The 16,592-nt window shown below is 39.6% G+C and overlaps 1 protein-coding gene across 1 annotated transcript in view; it reads right to left on the bottom strand.

The window, feature by feature from the left end:
• Positions 1–16,592, bottom strand: part of OPN5 (opsin 5) — a 36,869-nt gene that overhangs the window by 18,237 nt on the left and 2,040 nt on the right. Inside the window, exons 2-4 of the mRNA XM_006860534.1 lie at positions 13,819–13,938; positions 9,419–9,589; positions 4,310–4,644 (exon numbers count right to left, since the gene is read on the bottom strand). Coding sequence (XP_006860596.1) covers positions 4,310–4,644; positions 9,419–9,589; positions 13,819–13,938 — 626 coding nt within the window. The remainder of the gene's footprint in view (positions 1–4,309; positions 4,645–9,418; positions 9,590–13,818; positions 13,939–16,592) is intronic.

Genomic DNA, 16,592 nt, shown 5'->3' with positions numbered 1-16,592 from the left:
GCCAGATGCCATCTACAGGATTAAATTATATCTTGAGTCCATCTCCTTTGAGATATAAAAGGAGAAAGAAGTGATCTGAACTCAAAAGGACTACCAAGATAAAAGCAGTGGGAGTGGAGTGCATCATTTGGGCCTGGGGTCCCTGAACTGTGAACCTTCCAGATCCAGGGGAAGACAGATGCCAATACCCAGAGATCTCTAAGGAATGCTGGACCTCCAGATGAGCAAAGGAGACAAGGACCTTCCCCCAGAGCCAACAAAGAAAACTTTCAGCTAGAGTCGGAGTTCTGAATTTGGACATCCAGTCTCCTAAACTGTAAGAGAATAAATTTCTGGTTGTTAAAACCGTCCACTTGTGGTATTTCTGTTTTAATGGCACTAGATAACTAAGACAATATGGAATGCCAAATTTGAGTTTGAGGAGACCACAATGGCATGATGCCCATCTGGATAACAACACAGCTAGGAATAAGTGGTGGTGTGGTGGTGGTTATGTGCTGTGGAGGCGTTTCTGACTCATAGTGACCCTGTACAGAGTTTCCAAGGCTGTAAATCTTTATAGGAGCAGAAAGCCTCATCTTTCTCCCACGGAACAGCTGGTAGTTTCAAACTGCTGATCTTAAGATTAACAGCCTGACTAGTAACCACAATGCTACCAGAGCTCCTTAGAAATAAGTACACACAAAAAAACTCAATGATTTTGATTTTGGAATCCAAGAAGATGGTCTTTAAATAATAAGCTTTTAGACCAGTCTGCTTTGAAGATCCACAACACCAAAATGAATGAACAAATTACCAAGTTTGAGAGGTAAATGAATGGAGGTAAATGGCTTCCAGAAGACTAGGAGAAGACCCAGTGTGAGGTTGTTTCTACTTACTCTTATCAGCAGGAAAAACTGTGATGAAACAAAATAGTAATTGACAACAGCTGAAAGACAGTAAAGAACATGCCACATATAAAGTTGAGCGTATTTTTAATATAGATTGAATCTTGACTTAAATCTTTGTGCAAATGTTAATAAACAGAAACGTTTTATATTTATGTTACTTTAATATCAGTTTTATATGTACAAATAATATATATATAAACATATCAAATGATGTGCAACACTATTTTAAATATGTTTGAAGAGAACTATATATCTATTAAATAAAAGCATATAATATCATCTTAAACTTTCATTTAACATCCCTTTGATTAATTCAGTCTGTGGTACTCTGACTATTTGGTCTACACTGTTAAGGTCAAGGGGAATGATGGCAATAAACCAAATTAATTGATGCATGCTAAAGAAAGAATTCACCCTGGTGTGGCACTGTAGGATAAGCACTGGACTCTAAATGCAATGTCAGCACTTCAAATCCACCCGCTGCAACCCTATACGGGGTCATTATGATCTGGAACTGACTTGATGGTGAACAAGAAAAAAAGAGTGACCAGTTTTAGAAGGACTGTCTTAAATAAAGTTGCCCATTCTCAAGATGCACAGAGAAGTAAACACTAGAAATGCTATGTGCAGAGGCCAGGCTGTGCAACTCAGCTAACAGGAAAGAGGATGCGGAGTAATAGACTGAGAAAAAATTTAAAAGGACCTCAGAGGAAGGAGAATCCAGGCTCACCTAGCAAGACCCGCAAAATATCTCACAGCCCATAGCATCACTGGGAGAATGACAGGAAGAGCGAGGACTCATGGGAAAACCCAGCAGCTTAAGGCATGACGTATGAAATTACAGGGCTGCAAAGAAAATTGAAATCCACATAGCAATGAGACGGATAGCATGCTGATTCTCTGGGTATACCTTCCAAAATTATTGAAAGGCAATTTTTTAAAAAAATCACGTTTACATTGTTTCAACACCTAACACAATATCTGACAGGATTTAGATTAAATTTTATGTAACTCAAATTTGATTTGGATTTATTGAATATGGATTCAATTTATTTTGTAACACCACAGATAAGGGATAAAAGGAGAGCTGGGAATGAAGAAAAACTTAATTAGTGCTAATGATTTCTGGAAATATTTTCCTATTTTCCAATCAGTTATAAGATAGAAGTAAATCATGATTCTTGATTCTACACTTTTGTGCAAGTAGAACTGCCCCATTACTAGGTTATCAGTACAGATTTAGAGTGATGTAAATGTCCCTCAAGGACTTCTAGTGGCATAATGGTTAAGCGCTTCAATGTTAACCGAAAGAAAGGTTAACGTTTAGACCTCACCCAGGGACTGCACGCAAGAAAGACGTGGCAATCTCCTCCCGTAAAGATTACAGCCCATGAGAAAGTTCTACCCCATCACATATGCTCACTTTGAGTCAAAATCAACTGGAGAGCACATAACAACAAACTTCCTTCAAGCTTCTACTTCTTCAACATGTGGTGCTTTAAGGGGCAAAGTTCAACCATCAATCTCTAGTTCAAATATGGAACCCAGAGATTCTTGAGCAGCCTCAAAAAAAATCTGAAGTTTAGAGTAGAACTATTACTGGGATCAAGGCCCTAATTTATTACGGAGTCTTACTTCCTCTAGTTTGGTGGGAACTACGTTTCTGTGGATCCCTGAGACCAACGATCTCTAAATTAGATTGTGAAGACCCTTGAGGGTGGGATATCAACCAACATCATTGATCAGGCTACAGGAAGGAACTTCAATCTACATTTTATGTGCATCTTCCAGAATGAGATAGAAATTATGGTTTGTTAATATTTAGTGCCACCATTCATCTGTCAGTTTGTCCAACTTGAGCAGCTATGATGCTGGAAGCTATACCACCGATATTCCAAATACCAGTAGAATCACTCAAAGAGAACAGGTTTCAACAGACTAAGACAGACTAGGAAACAGTGGATCACTTTTGAAATATTAGTCACTGAAAGTCTTATAAATAACAGCAGAACAATGTTAGAAAGTCAGGGAAAAAGAGACTAACCCTCAATGAGATGGACTGACCCAGTGGCTGCAACAGTGGCCTCAAACACAGCAACAGTGAGGATGGTGCAGAACAAGACAGTGTTGCATTGTGTTGTACATGGGTTTGCTAAGAGTTCAACTGACTCAATAACACCTAACAACAAACAACAATATTTAATGAGTCCCCAGGTAGTACCAATGGTTAAGGCTCTAAGATGCTAACTGAAAGGTTGGAGGTTCCAATCCAAAATATCCTCAGAAGAAATGCCTTGTGATCTACTTGAGAAAAGCCAGCCATTGAAAACCCTAGGAAACACAATTCTACTCTAACATATGTGGGATCGCTATGAGTCAGAATCAATTCCATAGCAGCTGCTATTCATATTTAACACTCACTTTGTTGATACTATCTGTATGTCATTTATTCAGAAGATATGTGCCGAAAACAAATTTTCATTATAACAATGAGACATCAAAATCACATGAAGACCCCTGCCTCATGTTTTACGAGGAATTCCTAAAGTCCTGATGTGGTCCTGTAGGATAAGTGCTGGACTACTAACTGCAAAGTTGGCAGTTCAAATCCACCAGCCACTTCTTAGAAACACTATACAGAGTCGCAATGAGTCAGAACTGACTTGACGACATTTAACAACAATAGAAGGGAAGAAGGAACTACGATCTCTTAACGCTTACTTGCAACAGATGAAATTTTATTCATACATTTTATTTCATCAACTCCCCATCACAACTCCATTAAGACAAAGATTACTATTCTTGTTACACAAGAGAGGAAATAGACATTGGAAAATTAACTATCTAACGTTTGATCCCAAATCCGGCAAGTGTACATGACGGATTTTAAACCCTAAAATGTTTTCAGATTGTGTGCTCTTTTTCTTACACCAAAACATCTAAAGAATTGCCAGCTCTGAAACTAGCTTTTACCAAAGGACCTAATTCTGCAGAAATTGCTCTGGGTTAAGACATGTCTTCCATGAGAAAGCATATGAAGTAAATAACGCAAGGTGATAGAGTATCCCTAATGAGTCCCACCAAGGTCCATGCAAAGTAGGCATTTTATGATTCACAAACATTATTTTTATTACTAACATAATTACTAAGAACCAATAAAACCTTATTCTGTAGAAAGATTCATTCCCCCACATAATAAGCCCGGGATGGATCCATTGTACAAATATGGGAGGTATCAGACATGTATGTGCTTGTGTCTGTGAGAGAGATAAAGGGAGAGAGAGGAACAATGGCTTAAATAAATCATAACCAAGTCCATAGATTCTAACTTCTCCCAGACATCAGCTTTCCCTATCCTCTTTGCCCTACAAAGGTTTAATTGATCAGAAAACACCTCTGAAAATTATGACTGCAGTTACCTTGGTCAGTTTCATTTCCAGCATGTGGCTGCTATGAATCCGACTGTCAAAATGAGCTATTTCTTTGGAGGAGGACTTAACCTTGGCAATGATCTTCACGTAGGAAAACACGATCACAGCCGTTGGGAGCAAGAGGCAGAAGAAGAGGATGTTCAGGATGAAAACCTGGCCCCCTACAGAGGCCTGGGCCAGCCACCAGTCCAGGGTGCACGATGTTCCGAAGGGCTCAGGAACGTAGTCCCCCAAACCTAACAAGGGCATGGTGGTCCAGAAGGAAGCATAGGCCCAGATGACCGCCAGGCAGATGTAGGCGTGCTTTCTTTTCAGCCAAACCCCTGGAGGTGGAAGAGAACCATTACCAGGATGCAATCTGCCCTGCACCCAAATGCCTCCCTCTATGTAAGATTCCACCTGCACAGATTTATTCCTTTGGATTCTGAGAGGCGTGAGTGAATAATGAGGCCTCCGGGAGAGTGGAGTGAAGTGGGAGAAGTTCCAGGCTTGGACTTTTCTCCAGGAGAATAAAATCTGAAGAGCTCATACAGGAAAAGTTTTCTGTAGGCATCTGGAGACTTGTGAGGGACAGTGACAAAAGCTGGGAAAGGGAACAGTGTAAAGGTGAGAGGATGCTAAAGACAGCTTTGGGGAAGCGCCTAGAGTGAACTTGGAGATCTTTTCCAGTATGTGAGGTTAACTGGTAGAATATAAGGATCAAGTTAAAGTAAAACAAAACAAAACAAACAAACATAACACTTGTTAGTAGGCCATCCAAGGTAGAATTTATTGTGGGAGGAAAGCAATAAGACATTCTTTGTGTTTTTAACATACCCTCCCTCCAAAAAGTTTATATGTGTATCTTTTATTTCATTTGTGGAGTCCTGATGTGGCAACTGTATGATACGCACCCGACCAAAAGGTCAGTTTGAACCACATGGTCGCGGTTGAAACTCACCAGCCACTCCTCAGAAACTCTATACAGGGTCATTATGAGTCAGAAAGGGCTCAACAACAGTTAATAACAACAAATCTCATTTTTCTTCCTAAGAACTTGCCTACTGAGAATTGATGGACCGTGACAAACACTGTATGTTATGATGTTAAGGTGATTGGTTCTGCATGGTGATGTGGGGAGCAGATTCTACATTTTCCAACAGTCTTAAAATAACAGCCATACTCACACGGCTGCTAACAGAAGAGGAAGAAAATCTAAGTAGCATGTTTTTAAAAGTAATTCTGTGAACATTTCTCTTTGGTTATTCAGAATGAAAACAAAATAAAACACACACAAAAAAAATGAGCTCTGTTTTACAACGCTAGTTCCTGTTACTCAAAAGAGAATGCCAAGAGGAAGAAGCGTGGTCCAACAAAGAGGGTTGGGGAACCAACTCTTTCCTTACTGAGTTAACTTTGTACTGTTGTTCTTCTGACTCGTGTCTGTCCCTTGTGTTGCAGAGTAGAACTGTTCCATAGGGTTTTCAAAGGCTGTGACCTTTCAGAAGAAGATTGTCATACCTGTCTTCTGAGGCACTTCTGGGTGGGTTCAAACTGCCAATCTTTCAGCTAGTAGTCAAGCTTTTGTGCCACCCAGTCACCTTCTTGATTTTGTAGAAATATCAAATATATGTGATATATATCAAATATATGAGATAAAAGCTGAATAGTTTTCAACGCAGACTCCGGGTCTGCCTGTTTAGCACAGTGTAAGATTTGAGAAGTTAGGGAGAAATAATGTTTCTAATTTCTAGTACAGGCATACCTCGTTTCATTGCACTTTGCTCTCTTACATTTCACAGATGTTGCGGGGGTTTTGGTGTTTTGTTTTGTTTTAACAGGTTGAAGATTTGAGCTAACGTTGCATCTAGCCAAGTCTATCGGCACCATTTTTCCAACATGACATACTCACTTCATGTCTCTATGTCACATTTTGGTAATTCTCACAATATTTTGAACTTTTTTCAGCATGCTATTGTACACTTTGTTGTTGTTGTTAAGTGCCAATGGGTCAGTTCTGACTCATAGTGACCCTGTATAGGGTTTCCAAGGAGTGGCTGGTGAGTTTGAACTGCCGACCTTGTGGTTAGTAGTCAAATGCTTACCTTACAATGCCACAGCAGGACTCCACTGCACACTTAGTAATGTACAATTGAGTAAACTTTTATATTCACTGGGAAACCAAAACTTTGTGTGGCTCACTGTATTGGGATACTTGCTTTATCGCAATGGTCTGCAAATGAATCTGCAATATTTCCAAAGAATGTCTGTATTTGATCTTTTTTGTCATGAAACCTTCCTCAACTTCTGTGTTCTTAGCTTGCAGATTTCGATATGGATTATATTAGATGACGTAAGGGCAGAGGCCTTACATCATCTAATTTGTTTCATGGCAGGAATGGCATGTAATCTAGGGTCACTTGAAGGGGGCGCCACTGAGCAATTTCTGTTAACCATCGAACTTTCCATTGCCAGCTGAGAAAATAACATTTTCGTTTTTGAGAGCCCCCAAGGATCAAAGCAAACTGTGTGATCTTGTTTTGTTAAGTGTAGAAAGAAAAAAGCTGAAAGGGGAAAAAAAAAAAAAAAAAGACATCCTAGACCAATTTTCATCAGTAAAAGCAAGGAAGATTCTGTTGTAATTTTTGCATTAAGTGCCATGATGTATTAAGTAAAAGATTAATGAGCTTGACTTGTATTTTTGAGTTGATATTATGGTTGTCGTTGTTAAGTAACATTACCTAAAAGATGGTGTTAGATGTTTGGACTGTGAGCAAGTTCTGTGTTTGCTATAGGGGCTATCTTCCATAGATATACCTCTGTGTAAGGGATCTGCTTTGCAAATTACAAGGCACTACATTAACATGAATTCTTATTCCTAAAGTAGTTTGTCTTTCTGCTCTAAGAAGAACTATAACCGATTATTTCTATACTTGATTGTCTTCGTTTCTTGTCAAACGAGCACCAGCATTTGGTATCATAAAATGCTACCAACCAGATGGGGATAGCAATTATGTTTTCACAATATATGTCAGCTCTGGATTGTCTGCAATACCAGGGAAAACATTGTCATGGATAATCACAGATAGGTGTAAGATGTGCACAGGCATACGTATAAGCATTTATAGTTAGGGTTACTTGGTGAGGTGTTTTATACTTACATTCGAGTATGGTGAAAGGCTGTCAAGTACAGGAGGGAGTAGATTAGTAGATTGGTTCTGTGTTGCTCCAGAAGTCAGAACTAGGACCAATGGGTGGAGGTTACTGGGAGGCAGTTTTGTCTTAATATAGGAATAACATGTGACAGTGACAGCAGACCAATCAGAGAACGGGCTGCCTTGTGCAGTAGTAAGCTCCCCATCACTGGTCCCTGGAATTACTCAAGAAGAGGCCAAGTGGCCACCTGTCAGGGATGCCTTGAAACAGTTTACCACACTGCCTGGGAGAAAGATCTACACACCCTACGCGATATAGAACTCCAACATTCTAGGACACTATGTGGAGGGTTTTATAGTGCTTCACATAAAATCATGAAACCATACTATCAAATTCAATTTAAAAGAAGCTGGAAAAAACAAGATATATAGATATATAGATATAGATATATATGTATATATCATGCCGTGCCCTGCAGTGAGCTGACTTCATAGATACAAAGCTCCAGCTCAAGAAACTATTTTAAAAGCAGAGACATCAAGGTTTAGTATTCCTCAAACATTCCCAGAAAGTCGAGCTTCTTGCTTTCTGTTTGATAAAACCTATATAGTTAAATTCAATATCGATTTAATTATAAAAAAGTAGATGATGTGATCAAAAATAAGTGTGGAAAAAGAATTTGAGTCTGATAACATCCAGAATATGTATAATTGCATTTTTTTTACCTTAATGGAAATTTTAATTTAAGTAATCCACTATTTCTATTGGACACTTTAAATGCTTAGAAAAAGAAATGAAAGTTATTTAAAAAAAAAAAAAATGGTAGAAAGGAATTCTAGTTTATGAAGATGATGGTCCATGGCCCTTCCCCAACCCTGATGCATGGTTTCACTGAGATTTGGAGACTGCAACCTTTTCAACTCTAAGGCAAAATCCTGCCACATTGAGAGCGTCAAGTTGCTTTGACCTTTCCCATACACCCGCCTGTCCATGCCCTGATTCATGGTCCTAACCACTCTGATTGACAGATTCGTCAAATCTCATCAAGGCATTTTTATCCAGAATAAATTAATAGTATTCCATTGTTGCACATGCTTCTCAATATTTAACTTCAACGCCCAAATACTAATCTTTGAGGTTCAGTAGATTCCCAGGACTTGAGAAGCAAAAGGGGAAAAAAAATTTATTATGTAGAATGTTCTAATCATCTTAAAAAATAACCAACTCTGAAAACTCACTTCTGGCTGCTTCATCAATGTTCTTAGTTGATCACAATTACTCTGAGATTAAATTCTATGATTACCACCAAAAAAGTGTTGACCAATAATCCCATGTGTCCTTTGATGCAGGCACAGCTGTAGGGCTCTTGAGACCATTGGGAGCCTGAGACCTCACAGAGATTCATAAACATCTTTTCTTATAATTACAATTTGTATTTGGGGAAACAGCTAAGCATCTTGGACTTAGCATCCTTTCAACACATTCTATTTCTTCAGTTTGCTTGGTAAAACGTGGTTGTTGTTGTTGTTGTTAGGTGCCATCGAGTCAGTACCGACTCATAGCGACCCTATGCACAACAGAACAAAACACTGCCCGGTCCTGAGCCAACCTCACAATCATTGCTACACCTGAGCCCATGGCTGCCGCCACTGTACCAATTGGTTTTGTAAAACGTGATAGAAGCTTACAAATTTTGTTTAAGAGAATGATACTTTTTTTTAAAGACCTTGCAACTAAACACCAGACATTGTTATAAAAGTGGAATTTAAAAAAACCTGCATTCAAAGGAGTTTATAACCTTAACATGTATGAGAACAAAAAGGCTATAAATAAAAATGTTCTTGGTGTCTGAGGTTAGCAATCATTTTTGTTTATTAATGAAGTGAGTATAAAGCATGTGCAGTTCTGACCCTCAATCCACCTAGCTTTCACTGTCAGGGAATGAGGAACCCTCCTACTTACCATAAGATAAATAGCAGATTTTCAGGTATCGATCCAGGCTGACAGCGGTCATGGTAATAAGGCTTCCACAGCCAAAGAAAAATCCAGCCCAACCGTACCAGCGGCAGCCAATCCAGCCAAACACCCAACGGTGACAGAAGCAAGAGATGATCGTGAAAGGCTTGCCTACAACTAGAGAGCCAAGCAATTTGTCAGGGGAAGTGTCCCTCCAGTTAGAATATCCTTTCCCACCTCAACTCACCATACCCTCCCTCCTTGCCCTCAATTACTGGGTCATGTATGAACATACATGCATCCGCATTCACACCACCTTCATTACATGGAAGTTCTGGGTTATTAAAAAGTACACAGCAGTCCTTGAATAATCTGAATATGAAACCACCCAGAGAGGCTTTCAGATTGTCAAATAGGCCAAAGACTCAGAGAGGTGTCAGTTTCAAGTTACTATTGCATTAAAGAACAGTCCTGTAGCAGTGCAGCTTCATCAAGTATGGAAAATGGGATTTCCGTAAGCAGTGACAAAGAGCTATTGTGCCTGGGACCTTGATTAAAAATCCAGTTTCTGAAGAGATGAGAATCAGAGACACTTGGAAAATATTAGTCCAGTGAACTAATTGACCATATGTCCATCAGCCTGCAAGACCTTGAGACCAGAAAAAGTAGACGGTGCCTGGCTACCACAACCAACTGCCCTCAATGGGATCACACCAGAAGGTCCTGGATAGACTGGGAGAAAATATGGAACAAACTCAAATCATAAAAATGAACAGGCATGCTAGTCAGAAATTAGCAAAATTCTGAGACTGTGACCATTGTTTAGCCTTCAAATATGGAACTGAACTCACCCCTGTGGTTCAATTTTGAGCCAAGCAGTAGATAGGTATGTAGGGGAGAGAACAATGTTAGTAGGGTATTCAATCATTGGAAATCAAAATGGCAGCATTTACCCAAGGACACAATTCAGATGGGTGGGGAAGGAAGAAGGAATGGAAACAAGGCACACAGAGAGGAAGTGGTAGAAATGATGGTATTATGTTAAGGGAACTGCAATCAAGATGAAATGAAGTGCATGTTGTGTTGAATACAAAACTGATGATCTGCTCTGTAAACTTTCATCCAATTCACAATAAAAAGAAATTTGGGGAAAAAAAAAATCTAGTTTTCCATAGAGTCAACTCCAACTCATAACAACCCCCTGTGTGCCAAAGTAGATCTGTGCTTCATGTTTCTTTCTCTATAACTGGTTTTTCAAAAGTCAATCACCAAGTCTTTCTTCAAAACACTCTGGGTAGCCTCAAACCACTAATATGTTAACCACTTCACAGAGTCTATTTTAAGCTTGATTCTAAAGTGAAGACTTCGTTGAACCTTTGGAATATCATCTAGAATGCCTCTCTTTTCCACTTCAGTGGGTTGGTTTGGATTCTGGCTGCACATAAGAAGCCCTGGATATTTTGTTTTGTTATATTTTAAATATAAATTCATAGGGCTCATAGCCCAGATGTATATTTATATTTGTTGTTGTTAAGTGTTGCCACGTTGGTTAGGACCCATAATGACCCTATATAGGGGTTTCCAAGGAGCAGCTGGTGAACTTGAACCACCGACGTTGTGGATCAAATCGATTTTGCAGTCCAGCACATTAACCCACAGCGCCACACCAGGACTCCATGTATATATATTTAACTCCCCAGGTGATTGCTCGTGTATCCAAGGTTGTCAGCCATTGCCATTTACATAAATATTCGTTACATAGAAGCAATATACCTGCTCTTTAGCATGCATGTCTTCAAATTCCTTTTGTTTGTTTGTTTGTTTGTTTTAATGGATATAGTTTATCAAGAAAAAAAACTTAAAAAAAAAACAACAACAATCTTAATTTTAAGGTTCTTTGGAAGGGGAAATGTATTAGAGATGCTTAAAAGTTATATTAAAAAAAATCTTAGTTAATCAGAGAAAACAGTCACATGAGAGAAAATCTTTTCTGGTGAATTAATCTAAAGAAATACTCATACAGTAAAATAGAATAAAATGAATTAGTCTGTACAATTCTGGAGCAGATTTGCTTGGTTGAAAACATTTTTCTAAATATCCGGCTAATTAGAAACATTTCCATTCAAGCACAGTGTAATTCACTTTTAAACATGAGCCTCATATTATTAACTGATGAAGGATGTGCTGAAATGGCAGGTTTCATTCAACCATTTTATGTCCAATACTAGGAAGAGAATATTCAGGAACCAGCAAAGTAAGTTAACCTCAGAAACTGTCATTGACGTTGCGACACCGCCATCGTGTGGCAATTGTGCAAAATGTCAATCGTTCCTAAAGGCTGGTAAATTCCCTGGGATTCCTCCAGATCATTCCCACAGAAAAGATACATACTTCCCCTAAGAGCTTGTGGCATTTAAGCTTACCCACACTGAGGAAAGCCCACCTGAGGAAACAAAGTTCTCCAAACTCTCAGTAAGAAATCGTTACATCTACTTTGTGAGACAAATAGCGACTCAAAAGATAAGAGTTTTACTAAATCTTGTTTTTAGAGATGGACAACGGTGTGAAAATCCACTTAGACAGAAACAAATAGCAGATGTCATTTTTAAAGAGAATCTTCAGATGTTGACAGTGGAAAGAGAGGTGTCTTTTACTCAAATGCAATTTCCCAGCCCTAGTAACATAAGAGGTGGTATGAATGGTTTGCCCTTGACTGCTAACCTAAAGGTTGGTGGTTTAAACCTACCAAGTGCTACCACAGAAGAAAGCCGTGGTGCTCTGCTTCTGTAAAGATTACAGCTAAGAAACCCTAAGGAACACAGTTCTACCTTGTAGCACATGGGGCCAGCATGAACTAGAATCAACTCCACAGCAAGAGACTTGCTAGTTTGCAAAATAGCAGAATATTGGGACCAAAACCACATTAGGGTGCATCTAAGCAACTCTGAAATTTTATAAATAAAAACAAATCAAGATGACTTATTCAAAATTATCTTTTGTTTCACTTTTTAATGCATTACAGTTCGAGAAATTTTATTCCAATTCTTCCTTGCTGGGTTATCAGAGATTTTTAAAAAGCAAGAAAGAAGCCAGTAGTTCTTAATTTTGGCTACCTATTAAATGGTGTGGCGCTGTGGGTTAACGCACCAGACTGCAAAGAAGTTTGAACTGCAAGGTTGGTGGTTCAAGCTCACCAGCTGCTCCTTGGAAACCCTATACAGTGTTACTTTGGGTCGAAACCAACTCGACAGCACTTAACAACAACAACAATTAAATGTACCTAGGAATTCTAAGCCACGCTCTCAATCAACTAAATAAAAAGGTCTGAGTATCAAACCTATGCATGAATATTTACAGAAGATCCCCATGTAATCTTTGTGAAGCCAAGTCTGAGAACCACTGAACTAAGTTTCCTATATTTAAGTCACAGCTGCAGAGCCTTGTCCTGTACTCACCTTTCAAACTTTCTGAGCCCACTCGAGCCAATCATTTAACCTTCAAGAGCCACTCATGTAGATTTTAACCAAATTTCCACAATAAGTAAGAGAGGGATATAATGGAACTTCTGTAATTTGGAACTGCAAGTAAGTTTGTAAATTCTGTCTTCTGACTCATCTAACCCACTGTACTCTTAGCTTTTTCTAAGGTACCACGTGGAGCCCTAAGGAGCTATGGTAGCATAGTGGTTACGAATCAGGCTGTGAACCTTAAGGTCAGCAGTTTGAAACTACCAGCTGTTCCGTGGGAGAAAGATGAGGCTTTCTGCTCCTGTAAAGATTTACAGCCTCAGAAGCCCTGTACAGGGTCGCTGAGTTGGTTCACGGCACATAACCACCACCACCATGTGGAGCCCTGCTGGTGCTTTGAGTTAAGCCTTGGACTGTTAACCACAAGTTCAGTGGTTCAGACCCACCTATCAGTCATTCCATGGGAGAAAGATGGGGCTGATTGCTCCCGTAAAGATTTACAGTCTCAGAAACCTAAAGGAGCAGTTATATTACTCTGTCCTGTACAGTCACTCTGAGTTGAAATCAAATTGATGGCCAGATGGCCGTGGGTAGGGTAACTAAGATACCATGTACAAGGGTACTTCAAAAATTCAGCAAAAAATGGAATTAAAAGATAATGGAATTTTTCCACGAAATTTTTGTGGCCCCTTTATATTATTCCAAAATATATCTTTAGCATCTAGCATGCCTGGCACATAGACCGGACTCAATAAATGTTGAGTGAGTGAATAAATAAATAATCGCTTTGGCCAAGTAACACTCCATGAAGTTACCACAAACTTAGTAAGTTATGATTTGTAAAGGGAGAAGAAGAAGAGGGTGGGTCCTGAGGGGGTAGGCAACGATCTCTGAGTCAGTGAACAATTTAAAGCCACAAAGAAGAAATGATTGTATTACCTGAGATTCCCAGATCACAGACTGCTAAATTGATAGTCATTATTTCAGCAGGTCTCAGCTTCTTCTTTCGTCTACAAGACATATAAAGGACATACCCATTTCCAAATGTGGACAGAATCCCTACAAGGAAAAATATAAATTCCCATCGTTAAAACTAGGATTTTGACTTAGGTCTGAAGCCCTTCTCAAATACAAAATTTGACACCATAGATTTAGAGAGGTAAGGGCAGTGAGAGGATTCTAAATAAAAATCTCAATTAAGAAGATGAAAGAAAAGACACGAGTTGTGAGTGGCCAGAGGTGGGCTGGAGTCAGAGATTATGAAACTGAACTTACCCAGGAGAAGGAACAACTAACTTCCCAATGAAGCTCAGGAGGGCATGGGAACCCTAATGCTCAGTTCCTATACTGACCCCACAGAGTGAAGTAACCTTTGCAGCCATTCTTTGGAGATTATTGGCTTTATAGAACTCCCTCCCTCTGGTAAGTAAGGTTAACCCCTTGGATCTTGCTAAATGCTGAAGATGAAGAGGTCCAAACCAAACCAGGTGCCTTCACTGTCCCTGTGGACTCCTAATGGAGTATCAGCATTCAGGAGCGGCAGGAGAGCAGGTAAGGGTTACCAAACCCCTGCAAGGAAAGGGGCCTTTCCAGGAAACAGAGCCAGGATTCTTGCCTCCTGTAGACATATGGACCCTGCATGGCTGGCAGACAGGACAACCTTAGTCTGCTACTAGGCTAGGTCTCAAGGAGAAGTGGGTGAAAATTGATAATACGGGCTCTCCCCCTCCCACCAAAGGGAGAGAAAGTGACCCTCAACCCACCAAACCTACCAACAACAACATGTCTTCCCACTTTCTTATATCCTTTTATAATAACTAATTGACTTTGGCATTATAATGTAATTGTTCAAAGGTTCCTACAAACCCAGTTTAAATCCAAAAAGACCCAATCCCTACTGACTGTATTTAAGAAAAGAATACACCTACTTCCATAGCTTAACATGTAGAGTAGATTTCTTCAGGAATTCTTGCTTCATAGTGTAGCTGTGTCTAAATGAGAATCTGGTACAGCTGCCTTTAGTAGTAAGGAATAAGGAGAGTATTAACAGAGAAACCCAGAGTTTTCTATTTTAATTTCTACTTCTCCACCACAATTCATTTTAGGGGCAAGGAAAGGGATGTGTGTTCCAACTAATGGTATGAAACCACGAGGAACTCACTGTATTGCGCTCTTAGGAAATTCTGACTCCCTGGAGTCAGGGCTGCTTAAGGGCTCATTAAAAACCTCTTTAGCTCTCTTAAGGCAGAAAAAGGAGAAAAATAGAAAAGATTGTGGAGATCTAAGAGCACATCTACCAAACTGAAACTTGCTTCTCATTAGAGGAAACCAGCTAGCAAGGCACACTGGGGAAGTAAAATGTGAAAACATCACTTGGAGATTGACAAATGCCACCTACTCAGTATCCAAAAAGAGATAAGTATGCATAGGCATTTGATACTTAGAGGTTCATCTAAACACTCTATTTCTGACTCACAGTCCCCATCTTGTCTATCCACATTTCTTTTGAGGATAGTCATCTCTTTTTCCCTCACTTTTAATTTTACTTTCTTGCATTTTCTTTACTAGCTCTGCGTCAAGATTTTCACCCAGTACCCAAAGCATAATGAAAGTAGTCAGCTGGGTATTAAGTGCCTGCAGAATTTTCATGGTCTAAACCCACAGGAAATTCTGTCTGCAGTTGAGTATCAACTGGAGCTCAAGTGGCGCAATGGCTAAGTGCTGGGTTTCTAACTGAAAGGTCAGCAGTTCAAACCCACCATCAGCTCTTCAGGAGAAAGGACTGGGCAATCTGCTCCCATAAAAATTCCAGCCTAGGAAATCCTGTGGGGCAGTTCTACTCTGTCCTAAAGGGTCTCTAAGAGTGCCCACAACACACAACAACAGCAGGTGAGTGTCGAAAGAATGCAAATTTAATTTTTGATACGAGTTGAAGAAACACATCTTTAAGAATGCAGTGACGTAAAAGAGGTGTAGCTTTAGGAAATCAAAATCCCAAATCATTCTATCAATATAAGAATATTAAAACCTCATCTATAGATTATTGATAAACTAACTGAAAGAGCGGAGGGTGGAGAATGGGTCTCTAATTTATTTTCCCCTATAACAGTGTTATCTTTTCATAGCCCTGTGCTCCTTCAGGTTTTTAGTATTCAACAATGTTCACCAAGTATATTATTCATTCTACTCTGGATCTTTAAAGGGGAGATGGACCCCCTACACAAACCTACCCTAGAAGAGGTGGGGCGTATCCTGAGACACAGTACAAGCCCAAGACTCAGACCTAGGTCCAGACCAAATCCCTCCAGCTGACCATAACCCCGCTCTGGACCACTGTTCTATAACATACATTTGTCCCACTGTTAAACTAATTCCCTGATTCAGCTGATAAAACCCAAACTAAATCCACACCCGTTGAGTTGATTTCGACTCATGAAAACCCCATGTGTATCAGAGTAGAACTGTGCTCCATAAGGTTTTCAGTGGCTGGTTTTTCAGAAGCAGATCACCAGACCTTTCTTCTGAAGCACCTCTGGGTGGACTCAAACATCCAACCTTTCAGTTAGCAGCCCAGTGTGTTAACTATTTGCATAAACTCAGGAGCTCCAATTCACCTGATACTTTCCTTGCTATTTTTGGTGGCCTGATTTTCTGGTTCCACCTTGGCACCCCCATTTGAATATGATTGTTTCATGCATCAGTGAGAGAGTCTC

The sequence above is a fragment of the Chrysochloris asiatica genome, unplaced genomic scaffold (assembly GCF_000296735.1).
Source record: "Chrysochloris asiatica unplaced genomic scaffold, ChrAsi1.0 scaffold00038, whole genome shotgun sequence".
Classification (NCBI taxonomy): domain Eukaryota; kingdom Metazoa; phylum Chordata; class Mammalia; order Afrosoricida; family Chrysochloridae; genus Chrysochloris; species Chrysochloris asiatica.
This window is presented reverse-complemented; position numbering and strand designations above follow the sequence as displayed.